The 16457-nt window shown below is 40.5% G+C and overlaps 1 protein-coding gene and 1 long non-coding RNA gene across 3 annotated transcripts in view; both read left to right on the top strand.

Moving 5' to 3' along the window:
- Nucleotides 1-884: 884 nt before the first annotated feature.
- Nucleotides 885-8660, top strand: LOC122653950. The gene is made up of 3 exons (XR_006331865.1): nt 885-982; nt 1887-1889; nt 8650-8660. It is a non-coding gene; the product is annotated as an uncharacterized LOC122653950 (long non-coding RNA).
- A 2868-nt stretch (nt 8661-11528) lies between these two features.
- Nucleotides 11529-16457, top strand: part of LOC122656696 (protein MICRORCHIDIA 7) — a 38913-nt gene continuing 33984 nt past the window's right edge. Inside the window, exons 1-6 of one of the 2 annotated variants that reach the window (XM_043851309.1) lie at nt 11529-11981; nt 14409-14490; nt 14648-14682; nt 14784-14862; nt 15565-15657; nt 15754-15838. In XM_043851309.1, coding sequence (XP_043707244.1) covers nt 11592-11981; nt 14409-14490; nt 14648-14682; nt 14784-14862; nt 15565-15657; nt 15754-15838 — 764 coding nt within the window. In that variant the 5' untranslated portion in view covers nt 11529-11591. Of the gene's footprint in view, nt 11989-14408; nt 14491-14647; nt 14683-14783; nt 14863-15564; nt 15658-15753; nt 15839-16457 lie in introns of both variants that reach the window. The other variant, XM_043851310.1, reaches the window with a different exon arrangement.

The raw sequence follows: 16457 nt of genomic DNA, 5'->3' as shown, positions 1-16457 counted from the left end.
GCCCTGATTGGCCCTGACCCTGGCCCTGACCCTGATCCTGGCCCTGACCCTGACCCTGATCCTGGCCCTGGCCCTGACCACCCTGACCCTGACCCTGACCCTGGCCCTGGCCCTGACCCTAACCCTGACCCTGACCCTAACCCTAATATATGCTTTCACTGTATTGAGTGCAAACAGACTATATCTATAAGCCATGACCACGCATGCTTTTACACAAACAGGTAGCACTCTCTCATTTTATGATATAAAGTTATAAAATTTTCATTATCAAATAACAACACGCATTATCTATTAATTGGTATAGAAAAACTCTCTCAGTCACTTACTCTCTCAGCCTTTTATTTGTTCAATGAATTTACACATTAATCCTTCCCAATCCTGATTATAGATTATATAATATATATAATGTACTTAAAAGTCTAATTTATAAACCCTTGTTAGTTGTTATTTGTTACATTAATAATTTCTTATATAATATAATATCATATTATCATTATACATAATCAGGTTCAAAATCAGGGTCAAGATCAGGGTCATCATCTGGGCAAAGATCAAAGCCAAAATCAGGGTCAAAATCAGGGTAAAAAACCAGGGCCAAAATCAAGGTTGAGCTGAGCCCGAGGCTTCAACCCGGACCCGACCCGACCTTGACATAGGGCCAGACATTTCTGACCCTAACCCACCCTCAGGGCTAGAAATCTTCAGCCTAGGCCCTGTTCGGGCTCAGGGCGGATCAGGACGGGTTCGGGCCAACAGGGCCAAACTTGCACCCCTAGGCCACACTCCCGGATAGAGACCTTTCTCCCTTTTTTTTTGGGGGGGGGGGAGAAAGAGAATTGAGTGCTTATATATATATTTTACTTTTTAGGGGAGGAGGAATAGGTGGGGAGAAGATACTAGCCAGGAGACTCGAACTTGAGACCTCCTAATGAGCATGGGCATGAAGCGACCACAGCTCACCAATTGCACTAAGCAGTTGTTGGTCTTATTGGTAATTCATTTCCAAGTTCCAACATGATTTGAGGTATCAAATCGGATCGATAAAAAATCACCGGGTCAGATCAATTTCGATTAATGATCGATCCGGCAAGGTATTAGTCGCTCTCTGGATCGTCCGATTTGTTTGGAAACATATTTTATTTTTTGCCCCATTTTGGGAGTTTTGACAGATATTTGATTATTTGTTTTTGATATTTTATATTTTATAATATTTTTATCGATTCTAAAACCTAAACTTGGGTTGTTTTTTTTGCCAATACAGGCCGATTTTGACCGATCCGGATCGATAACGGATAGTATCGGCCTAGACGGATCCGCAGATTACGAACCATCGTTGAAAACAAAACTTTAATAGCTATTAAAGTGGCGCTGCTTCTTATAATGAAACACGAAGTGGCGCTGCTTCTTATAAAGAAACTCGTCTTATAAAGAAACACGTCATTCTTTTTTTATTGTTTTTGGTAAAAAGAAACACGTCATTCACGGCCCACGGCGCTATTTGTTTTGCTTGTTTCGTAATGTTAATGGAAGTTTTCTCTCATTCCCTCTCGTATTTTATATTTACTTAAACCCCCACTTAATATCTTTTTCCTAAAAAAAATAAGGGAGACTGTTTTTCTGCGTCGGACGCAGGGGCCACGGCCACGCATAATAGGAGCCGGAATGACCACCATACCCCCATATATAGCACAAAATTTGCCCATCTTTTGTGCCACTTTATGCACTCTCATTGATTGGCTAGCACGGCATGCCCCTGCGTCCCACCCAAAAAATAGTACCCTCAAAAATAATTTTGTATAACCAATTCTCTCTCCAGGGCACCACCTTTGGCAGCCCCACTCCTCTCCCACACCATGGATTTAGGTAACGGTATCGAACTGTATTAGTTAGTTTCAACATATACTGATATGTATCGGTTGATATCAATCTAGTATTGTGGATTCCATCAAAAAAAGTGTTATTTTTTAGGTAAAATTTCACGTACCTCTCATAAGGTTTGTCTTAATTACATTTTCATTCGTAAGGTTTGGAGAATTTCACGTGCCTCCCTTGCTTTCAAACTAATTAACAAAATAATCCAATCCATTCACTGGTGATTGAAAACGATAAAATTGTGTTTTAGTTGACCAAAGTGCCCTTCATCTTCCCTAAATCGTTGAAGATGGCTCTAAGGCCCAATACTATAACCTATAAGCAATTTAATCATAAATTAGTACCTAGCCAACAATTGGCTAAAACATGAAGATAACTATCCATTTATGTACTGTTAATATAATTATACATGATAGTACATAACATAATCCTAATTATCATAAAAATCTCATATTAGTATAATTAAACTCAACACACACACCCCTAAGCATGATTGCCATAACTAAACACTTAGGCATTTAAAACCCAACCATAAATAGGTTTAATACATTTACACATGTTCTTTTCTACATCTCATGTGTCTTTAATGACAATTTCAGTGACCTAGTTAGATTCAGATTAATGTCAACACAAAAGAGTTTTAATCCTTTAAGTCATCGTTCAAAAGTTGGAATCACGCTAGTTATATTTTTAGATAGAAACTATGTATCAAATTGTTAGACTTGTTTGAACTGTTCAAAGTTCTGTTTCGACTGTCTTTAATGGAATTTTCAAAGACCTTATGCTCAGATCAAGGTCGAAACACAATAGTTATAACCCTTCAAGTTATATTTCAAATAAAGTTGAAATTGGGTTATGTATCAAATAGTCGAACTTACATGAACTAGACTAAGTTATATTTTTTTAATCTTATGTATCTTTAATGGAATTTTGTAAGACCATATAGTTAGATTCAGATCAAGGTCAAACATACAAGAGTTTTATCCCTTTAAGTTATACTTCAAATAAAGTTTGAATCGGGTTAATTAGGTTTCCATATAAAAATATATGTATAAAATAGTCAGACTTGTCTAAACTGTATATAGTTCTGTTTTATGCATCTCACATACCTTTAATGGAAGTTTCGAAGACCTTATGGTTAGATTCAGAACAAGATCAAAACCACTAGAGTTTTAGACTTTTAAGTTATCTTTTAGATAAAGTTAGAATCAGATTAATTGAATTTCTAGAGAAAAAAAGCTGTGTATCAAATAATCAGACTTGTTTGAACAGTACAGAGTTCTATTTATGCATCTCATATTCCCACGTGTCTTTAATGCAGGTTAATTGGGGTTTCCGGATAAAAAGTTATGTATCAAATAGTTAGACTTGAATGAATTTTCAGAATTTGAATATCGACTACCTCCTTGAGTTTGTCTTGTCAAACTTTATTCAATCCTCTTCTTCTTCATCTTTAAACAGTTAGATCATGATGTAATGGTTGCTGGAATAACAAGAAGCATCACTTAATAAAACTATTAAACCAAATCTAATAACTATTTACTCAAGAGAAAATAATATGGATCAAAATTACACTTACCTCAATTGGGGGTTCCTGAGCTAACACCTCTTACCACCATTCTTCTATTTTTCTAATATCTTCCTTGTATCTTCTTCTTCTTCTTAAGTACCCTTAAAACAATGCTTTATTGTAAACAAAAAATATAGCTAAAATTGTCACAATCCCATTGATAAATTATAAATTTAACTATGTAGGTAAGAAGGATGATGAAGATTTGGCTTACCTATTGATGAACCCTTGACCCCTTCCATGCTTCCTTCTTCTTCTTCTTCTTCTAATAGGCAGTAAACTCTACATCACATTCCACCAACTTTTCTCAATCTAAGGAGAAAATGGAAGGAATAACAATTTTCTTAGTCTAAATAAAACTTATATAAATAAGTCTAACCAACAGTAGCCCTCCATGTGCCATCTACTAGACCATAATATTCTCCCTTTGTATCTAGTAACCGCATTAGTTTCTAATTAATCCAATTATAATTGCATGAGGCATGAGAGAAACATCTTTGACAACTAATTGCATGCATTTTAGGATAACATATGCATAAAACCAATCCTAATCCAACACCTAGAAAAATGAAAATTAAAACGACCGTTTTTATCCTAGTTACTTACTTAGATTAACTAACATGCTTGAACTTGGAAAGAAAATATAATTATTTCTAAACTATTTAAAGCAATTAAAATAGACATGCTAAAGTGCCAAAAATAAAACTAATTATTTACAACTTAATTAACAAATATATGATGAACGCATGCATTTACAACATTAGAAATATGCATGACATATTTAAGTAAATATTTACACATACTATAAATATGACTAAGGTGAAAACGGAAGCAAAGAGTGCCTACCCTCCATCTTCCGGTTTACTCAGGAAAATGTACCAACTCAGAGCTACGGGGCCCAATCGACAGTATATCTACTGCTCAAGCAACTCCCGACATAATTATGGGGTTATCAAGGAATCACAAACTACTGAGTCACTTGGGGGGAATTTTTGCAGGGGTTCGTTCAACTGGAAAAAATGGGTATTCACGAAAAAAAAAGAAAAAAGAAGGCAGGGTAGGGAAATACAGCTACAGGGGAGTTCTTGCTTCCATTGGTTTGGAAGAGAACTCCCCTTTCGTTTGCTTCCACTGGTTTGGAAGAGAACTCCTCTTTCGTTTATTTATTTATTTATATTTTGTTTATTTTCTTCTTCTCTTTCCCTTATCTCACTGGCCTAGAGGGAGGGAGATTGTATCAATAAGAGGAGGAGGGAATATGAGAATTCAATTTTAGATCACACCAACATTCTTTGAACATAACCGAATCCAAATAGATTACCTAGTTTGGACTGATTCACTGATACAATGTTCTACGAAGGGGTAAGGGATGACCAGCTTCGAGGGTGGTCTTCCTCCTAGAACGAGAGATAGAGAAGAGAATATTTAATATTTTTCATAATCTTCATTCTCAGAGCATTACAATATATAAAGGTTTAATGGAGAAGATTCCCTCTGACAATTCCTAACAACTTGACAAACCCTATCACGTTTGATTTGTCTTTTCCTAACGGCATAATCAGATATAATCACTCAGGGCCACTGGGCGTTTTCTCAGCCTCTGTGATCTACGTGTTCCTCCCTCCACGTTGCCTGCTGGCGTGTCTGGCTGAATCATAACATTGCCATCTCCTTCGCTAAGAACCTTGTCCTCAAGGTTTAGTTCCGGGTATAGCGCGCAAAGCACTGAGACATCTTCCCAAGTAGTCTCTTCTAAGGGCAGCCCCTTCCAGTGCACTAAAACCTGTTGAACTGTGCCTCCTTGTGGCTGCAGATAACGGTGGTTCAAGATGGCGGCAACTTCCAGTGTAGCTTCATCATCAGGTAGCAAAGATGGTAATGACTGGGTGGAGGGGTCCCCAAGACAGCGCTTTAGTAACGAGACGTGGAACACCGAGTGGATGCGTGCTTCCGACGGAAGGTTGAGCTTGTAAGCCACTTTGCCGATGCGAGTCAGAACTTGGAAGGGACCAAACAAAAGTCGGCCTAGTTTCTGATTGGTGCGCAATGCCACTGACTTTTGACAATACAGTTGCAATTTAACAAACACCCAATCTCTAGGGCTGAACTCGCGCTCAGTTCGACTCTTATCTGCTTGAACTTTCATTCGAGCTTGGGCATGGGAGAGGTTGAGTTTCAAGGTGAGAGCCTGAAATGGGGTCATGCCTGCTGCCGCATGGAAGGCCGTATTGTACCAAAATTCCACCCAATGAAGTTATTTCACCCATCGTGTTGGTTCATCCGCCACATAACTTCGCAAATACATCTCAAGGCATCGGTTAAGGACCTCAGTTTGGCCATCCGTCTGGGGGTGATAGGAGCTACTCATAGCCAAAGTTGTGCCTTGAAGACGGAATAACTCACGCCAAAAACTGCTGAGGAAGAGGGGGTCGCGATCACTAACGATCGATTGAGGAATGCCATAGAGTTTGGCAATGTTAGTAGCAAAAATTTCAGCTACACGGTGGCTGGTGTAGTGGCTCGATAGAGGGCAGAAATGAGCATGCTTTGTTAATCGATCAACCACTACCAAAATTGTTGTTTCCCCCCCTGATGTTGGCAGCCCAGTGATGAAGTCCATTGAGATATCCTCCAAAACCTGAGTTGGAATTGGAAGAGGTTGCAAGAGGCCAGCCGGAGATGAGTTCAAGGACTTCATCTGTTGACAAATGGAGCAAGTGGCAACATATTGCTTAACGTAGGAGCGCATGCCTTTCCAATACAAATTCAAGGCCACCCGGCTATATGTGCGAAGGAACCCTGCGTGTCCACCCACCAGAGACTCATGGAATTCTCAAAGAAATAATTCTCGGAGAGGGGAATTGGCTGCTAGGACCAGACGTTGGCAGTAAGACAACAACCCATTTCTAAGAGAATGCTCTACATGTGATGTGGGGTCAGCCTGTAGTTGATCACACATGCTACGTAATTCTTCATCCTCTAATACTTCCTTTCTTACTTAATCAAGGAAAGCAAAGGTTGGTGTGGTGAGTGCTAGGAATGTGGGAAGTGGGGGTGGGACCCGAGAGAGAGCATCAGTAGCAGAATTCTCTTTACCTGGGCAATATACAATATCGAAGACAAACCCTAGTAATTTAAACAACTAGTGCTATTGTTCGAGTGTTTGAATAACTTGAGCATTTAAATCTTTCAAACTCCTTTGGTCGGTAAAAATGGTGAACCGCCAACCAAGTAAGTATTGGCACCAACGCATAACAGCCTGGGTGATCGCATACATTTCTCAGACATATGCTAAAGTTGCTTGCATCTTTTTGGATAATTTCCTGCTAAAGAATGCAATAGGATGCTGATTTTGTGACAACACTGCCCCAATGCCCACACCTGAGGCATCCGCTTTGACCGTGAAAGGAAGAGAAAAATCTGGAAGAGCAAGAACAGGGGCTGAGGTCATAGCATGTTGGAGTTGTTTGAATGCAACCTGTGCCTAGGCAGTCCAAGTAAATGCTCCCTTCTTCAGTAATTCTGTGAGTGGAGCTGTGATATGGGCATAATGTCGAATAAAACGACGATAGTATCCAGTGAGGCGGAGGAATCCCCTAAGGTCGTGTAATGTAGCAGGTATTGGCCATTCCAGCATAGCAGATATCTTGGAAGGATCCATCTTGACGCCCTCCATGGAGACAACACATCCCAAGTAGTCAACGGATCGTTGGCCGAAGGCACACTTGGATCGGTTGGCATAGAGTTCATGTGCCTGTAATGTCTGCAGCACCTTGTGAAGATGTGTCAAATGGGTAGACCAGGAGGGGCTGTAGACTAACACATCATCAAAAAATACCAGCACAAATAGCCTAAGGAATGGTCGAAAGATTGCATTCATTGTAGCTTGAAATGTAGATGGGGCATTAGTAAGCCCAAACGGCATAACCATAAATTCATAATGGCTATCATGTATGCGAAATGCCGTTTTGTGAACGTCCTCTGTGCGAACCTGGATTTGATGGTACCCGGAGCGAAGATCTAATTTGGAGAAGAACTGTGCACCTTGTAGCTCATCCAGTAGCTCATCGACAGTCAGTATAGGGAAACAATCCTTAACCGTGATAACATTCAAGGAATGATAATCCACATAAAATCGCCAGGTGCCATCCTTCTTCTTAACAAGGAGTACTAGTGATGAGAAAGGGGCTCGTGCTCGGCTGGATGATGGCAGTTTGTAACATCTCAGCAACCAAGCGCTCAATTTCATTTTTCTGAAAATGCGGGTAACGATAGGGGCGCACACTAATAGGCTGAGCCTCAGACTGGAGATGAATGGCATGGTCCTGAGGGCGTGTGGTAACGATCGCGGAACTGTAAATAGTGCCTCAAAGGAGGTAAGCAACGTATGGAGGTCACTGTTGTTGCAATCAGGGGGCAGTGGATGACTTGGATGGAGTTCCAAATGGAACAGAGCAGCGATGGACTCTGTTTCGATAAGGCGACGAACATAATGGCATTGGAGTTGGCAGGGAACCGTAGATTGATGACCCATTAGTGTAATACGTCTATCGCCAATAGAGAACTCCAAGGTCAGCTTGCTATAGTCAAATAGGACTGGGCCTAGCTGAGCCAGCCATTGAACTCCAAGAACTAAATCTGCACCACAAATGGGTAAAACAAGTACATCCACAACAATAGGGTGATGTAAAAGTCTTACAGAGAGGTTCGTAACCTTCCCTTCTCACTGTAGGCGATTGCCGTCACCGACCATGACGGTGATATTAGGGGCAGCTTCGATGGGAAGACATAAATGCTGAGCGATGCGACTCTGAATGAAGTTGTGTGTACTGCCACCGTCAACCAAAACTTGGATGGGTGTGCCGGATATGTATCCCGTGAAGCGGAGTGTTGTAGGCGATGACTCACCGGACAAGGAGTGGTAGGAGATCTCAGTGGGTGAGCCTGATTCCAAAAGCATAGTGTCCTCTGCCTCTAAGGATAGAACCTCAACTAGGGAATCGGTGGCATCGGCATCATCCTCCTCATACTCCAATAAGAAGAGTTGGCAAGATTTATAGCGGTGGCTGGGGGTGAACTTATCATCGCAATTATAGCATAACCCCTTTTCACGCCATTGTTGCATTTCAATAGGGGAGAGACGTTTGATGGGGATGCGAGGCAGAGGAGCTGGTAACAGGGGTACCGATGGCGACGCTGGTAGTAAGGGAGGTAAGGAGGTCCTGGTTTGGTTAGGTCGAGAAACAAAATGGCGAGATTCCTGGAACTTGGATTCCTGAAGGCAAGCCAGGCCAACAGTTTGGGACATGGTGGTGGGGCGAAATGCCATGACTTCGTTACAGATATCATACCGTAAGCCTGAGATGAAACAACTGATAAGGAAGGCTGCAGGAACCATAACTGTGCGATTGGCAAGGGTCTCAAAGCGACCCTGATATTCTGCAACGGACGTCGTTTGAGTAAGCTTAATCAACGCTGCCTGCGGATCATCAAACTCGGAGGGTCAAAAATGAATCTCCAATGCTTGGATGAAAGCAGTCCAAGTGGTGAACTGAGCTAAATGATGCATCAGTTGAAACCATTGGAGTGCCGATCCGTCCATATGGAATGACAAGATCAGAATACATTGTTCGTCGGCAGTGCCATGGTAGTTGAAGAAGCGTTCGACTTTGAATATCCAGCCGACAGGATCATCGCCGTTAAAACGAGGAAAATCCAACTTCATCGTGCGTGTCTGGATAGGATTAGCCGGAGGTATCAGTGGTGAACCAGAGAAGAGCGAAGGTTGAACAATGGGCGGTGGAGCAGCAAGACGAAGGTTCTGCTCCAAGCGTCCTTCCATAGCTGTGAAGCGAAGGACGAGTTCTGAAATACTGGATTGAAGGGAGTCTAGGCGTTCGCCTTGAGATGCAGTGGTCTCTCCCAATAGCTTAACGGCATCATCCAACTGTCGTAGTCGAGTTCCTTCGGCCATATTGAAACTCGATGAAAGCACCAATGATACAGTGTTCTACGAAGGGGTAAGGGATGACCAGCTTCGAGGGTAGTCTTCCTCCTAGAACGAGAGATAGAGAAGAGAATATTTAATATTTTTCATAATCTTCATTCTCAGAGCATTACAATAAATAAAGGTTTAATGGAGAAGATTCCCTCTAACAATTCCTACCAACTTGACAGACCCTATCACGTTTGATTTGTCTTTTCCTAACGGCATAATCAGATATAATCACTCAGGGCCACTGGGCGTTTTCTCAGCCTCTGTGATCTACGTGTTCCTCCCTGCACGTTGCCTGCTAGCGTGTCTGGCTGAATCATAACATTCACACTCTTACTTCTATTGACATTTTTAGAGTAAGCTCTCCTTCGAGGATATTGTGGGAGAGGTTGAGATATATGGAACTCTTGAATCGCTTCAAATCTGCAGGGGAGCCATAAATCGTGCTCCTGGAGAGACTCATTTATGAAAACGCAACCATTTTTTTTCCTAATAATGACAGACAGTAAGGGTGTCAATTTGGGGATGGAACCGGGAACCAGACCCGAACCGATCCACCCAATAGCTTATTTGTCCGATTACGGGTCTACCCATTAAGTTTTTGGTCTCCCAATAGTTCTAGAGACCTTTATCCCCTGAGGTTCGCTGGCCGGTACGGTTGTGCGGTTCCTCTCATAAGGGGGCTGAAATGACCATTCCATCCCCTGATCGAACACACTGCTCGGGTGGGGTCCACCCCCTTTTATTAGAGGCACTAGGGAACCGTACCGAGCAGGGGAACCGCAGGTGCTAAAAATTCATAGTTCTAGAACCGATAGACCAATTAGGAATCGGTGGAACCGGAACAAATTCACATCCTAGCCCTATATATTATATAATTTTTAAGACTTAAGGTCATTAGAGCTAATGTCAAACCCTTTATTTTTTTAGTTTCATTTTGACCGGTACCATTGGTCTCATATGCTAACTTAAGAACATACCTTAAAATAACCCTAACTTACGAATGTGGTGGTGTTTTTACTTATTAATTGAATACAAAACAAGATTTCATATGGCTAGTTATGTGATTTGAGAAATTATAGATGATGGTGAGTTGTATATCTCACGTGAATGAAATTAATTGTAATATTATTGAATAAATGTAGCATGTTTGACATTTTTATTTTATTTTCTTGGACTGTTTGGAACCATTTAGGAATCGAAACGGACCTACCCATTAGTTAATGACCATGGATCTCAAGTTTGGAACTGATTAACTTATTAGTCCGATTCAGGCCCTGATCCCATGGGTAGGAACCATTAAGGAACCGGATCAATTGACACCCCTAATAGATAGACTCTGCTCTGACCATTAATGTTAATGATCGGCAAGTGAATCAAAGGACATTCCAATCCTTGAATTCTTCTACATTGTCAATCGAATTAACATCCTCTACAGTACCAGTGGGGTGGGGATGCACATCCAGCGGTGCAACAAAGGCCATGTGTGCCACTTGGCCTCTGTTGTGCCATTGGATGTGCACCACCACCCCGCCGATACTGCAGAGGATCCTAGTCCCAATCGAATCAATCAGTCCAAGAACAATAATAATTAAATTTTAGTTCCACCCAGTTGTTGGTGTAGGGTGGGAAGAGTACAATTGCGTCTTATGAGGGGTAATTTAAGGAATTTAAATAATTAGGAGAGAAAGAGAGTTGAAAATTTTATTTTTTGAGATAATTAGGAAAAAAAATAAGTAAAGGAGTTTGAATAAATATAGACAAAGTACGAGGGTGTGATGGAAATTCTCCTAATCGAATCTGTGATCCAAGTCCAACCATGAATATACTTGCGTTATTGCGTATATAGAGCAGATTTCGTTTTAGGAACAGACTCATTAAGGAAGCTACCAAGATTATGAGAAAAGATTAGTTGTGAAACGATTAAAAATTCTTTCCCTCTCACCGCCTCGTTATACCAACTGAAAAAAATTTGTGAATCGAATAAAATCCGTTCTATCTCGCCGCCTCGTTCGTCCAACGGAAACGGAAATCTGAAATTCTTGAACTGAAACCGCTACCCCTCGCACTCTTTCTAAATCATTATTATACATCTATCGATCTTCTGGTTCCTCTTCTGTTTTTCATAAACCGAAGCATCTCTATTCTATCGCCATGGATGCCATTGTTAAACAAGAAATCTTCGAAACAGTAGAATTCCCTGCGGAGAGACCCTCGGGAAACGTCTCTAAACCTGTCTCCGTTATTGAACTTAGTAGCAGTGATTCATACTCCTCAGACTCTGATGATTCCGATGATGATTCCACTGTTGGGCCGTACGGTAAGAGATTTAGGGTTTCGAATGGTGATGGCGAGTGTTTCAAAAAGCATAAACTGGGAGTCGTTTTGCCTTTGGGATTTCTTGACCCCCTTCCTCCGGAGGATGAAGCTTTGCCTTTGCCGCAGCCTATTCCGCAATCTCAATCAGGGGCGTTGGTTCAGGGCTGCAAGCAGTTTTGGAAGGCTGGAGACTATGAAGGCGTACCTGGCGATGGTTCAGGATCGACCGTCGGTAAGTCACATAATTTCTATTCATTCTAAATATTTTCCCACCGTGTCTATGTACGTATAGTACGTCGCTATCCGTGATATTGTCATTCAGAATGCAATGAAATACTAGATGGTTGATTTTATTCTGACGCGTAGTTTCTTCAAGTTTTGTTCTTGGTTTTTTAATCGCATTGTAAGGGAGTTCGTGTTTAGATTTTTGCTCTCATCCCCCCCCCCCCCCCCCGCGTTTATTGTGGAGCGATTCTCTCACCCTCTCCGGTGTATGTCTGTGTGTGGAAGGTGCTAATAATATTATAATTGAACTTACTTCTTTCTCCTCACGCACTTTATATATGGAGTACGGAGAACTATGTTACTTTGACATTGCACCGTTAGTTTTGTTGGATACTTTGGCCATTTTGCGGAAGTATCATCTTACAGCAAGAGCACAACTTGACAGTATCCATTAAGGGATTAGATAAACCGTCCTCTTGGATAATGCAGAAGTATCCCAATTGAGTGGTCTGAATATGCTCTACAGAGCATTGCATTAGTTTTCAGTGATTAGGAACATTGTGTTACAGGAAATTTAATGCACTTAAAATTTTTATACCAGGCCTTGTTTTGGGAATTCTTGGGTTTGGTGAGGCAGCAGCTAAGCAAGGTTCTAAATCTCGGCTTTGATGCTGGTTTTGGTGAGGTCTGAAACTGAGTCGTGGGTCTCGTTTTGAGGTTTTAACACTGGGCCTCCCTGGGTTGAAACTTGGGTTTCATTTTGGCCCAGCTCGAAACTGAGACAACTGGGAGATTTTGGTTAGTTTCAACCAAGATTTAGTTCCATGCAGCTAGGTACAAGTTACAGTACCAGAGAAGGAAGAAGAAGGCAAGGCTAGAATCGTAGTTTCTCTACGAATTCTATTCCTATTCTCTGAGAATCCTATTCTTCCTGGCAATCATGTTCATAGTTTGAATCCTACTCCTAGTCTCTTATGGAGTTCTGTTTAAAGTGAGATCTATTAAGTTTTTCTTTTCCTGTTTTGACTATGATTAACAGTTCTTAGTCAGGCTGGATTAGGTTTCTACAAGTCCAGTCCTATTTGGTTTGGTTTTCATTATTAAGTCAACTCCTAGAATTAGTAAGATTTTAAGTTTATGTTCTGTTTTTAGTCTTACTTCGAGCAGGAGTGTCAAATACTCAATCAATGGCATTGCAAAAACCTAACTCCTTTCATTTCAAAGAAACCTCTGTGGACACCAAGTTTTTGATGAAAGGAGAAAAATGGTTTGGGAATTTCTGAATATGAATTCTGAAAAAAAATAGTTATTTGCTGCAGCTAGTACTTGGAAGTCGTACTGGTCGTGTAATAGTCAGTTGCATGAAATCATTAGTTGACTTGACATATGCTTGTCGACCCAAAAAAGAAACAGTTCTAAGGCTGTCAAGCAATGATAGAAAAGCTGTTTTGGCATCTTATTGATTAACTTTGGAGGAAAATTATATTCGCTTACAGGATTGAAGGAAAATTAGATTTGGTGTCAAGTCAACACCATTTAATTAAAGAAGTAAAAGGGGGGCATCCAACAATCTTAACTTTGGATGGATGGGGCAGCCCATAGGCCCCTACAAATTTTGTGGCCATCCTCAACCATATGGCTCATTAGTTATTAGATTTCTCCTTTAATTATCATTAGTTGAAACAAATCTCAAATTACTGACCATGCAACCATTTAATTTTTAGTTTTGCCTTGTGATAAAACCCTTTAGGAGAGAAATTTGGTGTGAGTTGTGAAGGGGTTGGTTACACTGAAGCTCCCATGTGGTATCCCGTATGCATGATGTGTTTACTGTGAATTTTTCTAGTTGGCCTTAGCTCCAACCCCTGTTCCTTCTTGTGCATGTAATGATGTATATATTATCCTCTACAGAGAGAGAAGTGTTTTGCCCTTATCTTCTCTTCTTTTTATTTCATAATATTTTTGTTTTTTCTCTGACAAGATCCTCTTAAATTTCTATTATTAAAGCTGTTATTGTCATAGAGGCAACAAATTGAAAGGAACCTCATCAAAATTAAAAGAAAAGCAAAAATATTACATATTACATTTTTACATCAAAATGTACTAGCATTTTGAGATTTATACAAATCTAAAGATTAATAGGTTATGGGTAGCATCGACTTGGCTACAACTTTAGTCATAGACCTTGAGTCCTGAGCAAATTCTCAGTAGCATTTTTTTTTATAGTAAATATATGTTTGTGGAATAGTCGGTGCTCTTAACCTTCCAAATTTATCAAATATGTCTCTCCATATCTTCATTTCTTGGTTACAATCCATGCTCCTGCTCTATTCTCCTACTCTCTTGGCTTGATATCACCTTTGTGGGTCGCATTACTAGTTTTAGTTTCCATAGGATTCATCTCTTTATTATTTTCTCTCTCCTCTATCTGCAGGTGGCATGGATCATGTCAGGGTGCATCCTAAGTTTCTACATTCAAATGCAACCAGCCACAAATGGGCTCTTGGAGGTAGGCTTGCCTTCTTAATTTGGTCTTGAACATGTGAACATCAAGTCTTAAAACTTGTTACTTAGTAATTGAACATATTATTCATGGCTTCTTGGTTTTGGAATAGAGTTTAATATTTTGTTGATATAATGATCTTTCTGGAAATACATTTGCACAGCCTTTGCAGAGCTTCTGGACAACTCTTTAGACGAGGTATCTCTCATCTTAATATTTCCTCCTTGCATTCTATGGAAGAGCTTATTTGTAATCTCTTATTCTTCTTTATCTGTGTTAAACATTTTTTTTAATTCCAGGTTTGCAATGGAGCTACATATGTCAATGTAGATGTGCTAAAGAACACCAAGGATGGGAGCAAAATGTTGCTGGTTGAAGGTATGGATCCTGGTTTCTTTTCTGTTGATTTTGTCGCATTTTTACTGGTTGGTTGTTTCCTCCTTGTGCTGCTGTGGTGGATTTGGACAAGGTAGGCTTGGAGACTGTTCAGCTTGGTTGGACTTGGTATTAGCCACTAATAACTAATAAGTAGGCTGGTCCAGGGATGACCCAGTGATCTGATACCAACCTGCCGTAATACTTTGCATGAACTATACAACTTCTTCTTCTATGTTTGGTGGTGAAGTTTTCTTCAGCCCCCGAGAGGCACTATAATGGTGTCAGTTGTTGAAATTGCATATTTCTTATTTCAAAGCAGGGTTTTCTTTGGTTTTGTTATGAGAGGGTATTGGAATTAGTTGGTGATGATGTGATGAATGTGTGGGGTCTTTTTGCGCTGCTAGCTAAGCTAATTTTTTGGGATTCTAGATCGTTGTATGGTCGAACCGCTTTTCTAGACAAATCTACTGGAAATTGATACATCTTGTTCTCGTCAAACGTCTCAAACCCCAATTTTCATTTACCCTGTCTGCTTTTTGTCCAGGATTGAAAAAAGATAAAAGAGAAAGTTATCAGGTTGAGTTGGAACCTGCCATGCTGGGGCATGCTTGGGGTTTTTGGTCATTAGGCCTTGCCAGGGTCTTGTCATTTGGCAGCATTGTCTTTTTTTTTCTGTGCTAATATCTGATTTCTCTGTTGTAGATAATGGTGGTGGGATGGATCCAGATAAAGTGCGGCAGTGTATGTCTCTTGGGTATTCTGTAAAAAGCAAAATAGCAAATACTATTGGACAATGTAAGATCTTACTTCGGCAACTAGACATTCTGGTTAGTCCTACATTTTTTAGGGAAATTTTCTTTAGTAATTTTTTTTTTCATGCTATTATTTCAGATGGAAATGGTTTTAAGACTAGTACCATGAGGCTTGGAGCGGATGTTATTGTTTTCTCTCGCTGTCATGGAAAGGATGGAAAAAGGTTGGATCCCCTTTCCCCTTGCAATACATATTTGATATTTGGTATTGTGTTACATGGCATTTGCCATCATCTTGTCATGCTTTAACTTCTGCAATGACAAACAAACTGAACTGTATATGCTTGCTTTTGGTGTGGGAACTGCTTTTCCTGTTTCCTGGTTTTCTTTTGCACAATTAGACTGCAATCAGTTTTTCCCCCTCCCCTGAAAGGTGATACTATATTTTTTATGTAACCACATGGTTTCCATGTAGCTCTTACAATTTTGTTTGAGGTTACCGCAAATTTAGTTTGTCATCTTTCAACTATAATGTGGAACTTGGTTATCAGAAACTTCTTTTTTGGGGGGCAGGGTAGGAAATAGAGTCAGAAAATCAATTGTTTTCATTTACATACCATAGTTGTCAAGGCGCCTTCTCTCGCCTGATTTCTGGTGTCTCCTTGGTCGCCCAGGCGACGCCTTGTTGGTGTCGACTTGTTTTTTAAACCCCTCGACCGCCTTGATTCGCCTAGCCGCCGTAACAGCTATGTTACATACATTTCTTACTTCAGTTAAAGAGCTATGTGTGAGTTGATTACAATATGAACAAGGAATTCACACGTTGTATGTTGCTGCCAATGA

The sequence above is a fragment of the Telopea speciosissima genome, chromosome 3, assembly GCF_018873765.1.
Source record: "Telopea speciosissima isolate NSW1024214 ecotype Mountain lineage chromosome 3, Tspe_v1, whole genome shotgun sequence".
Taxonomy (NCBI): Eukaryota; Viridiplantae; Streptophyta; class Magnoliopsida; order Proteales; family Proteaceae; genus Telopea; species Telopea speciosissima.
The sequence above is the reverse complement of the archived record's forward strand: the minus strand, read 5'-3'. Positions and strand labels throughout refer to the sequence as shown.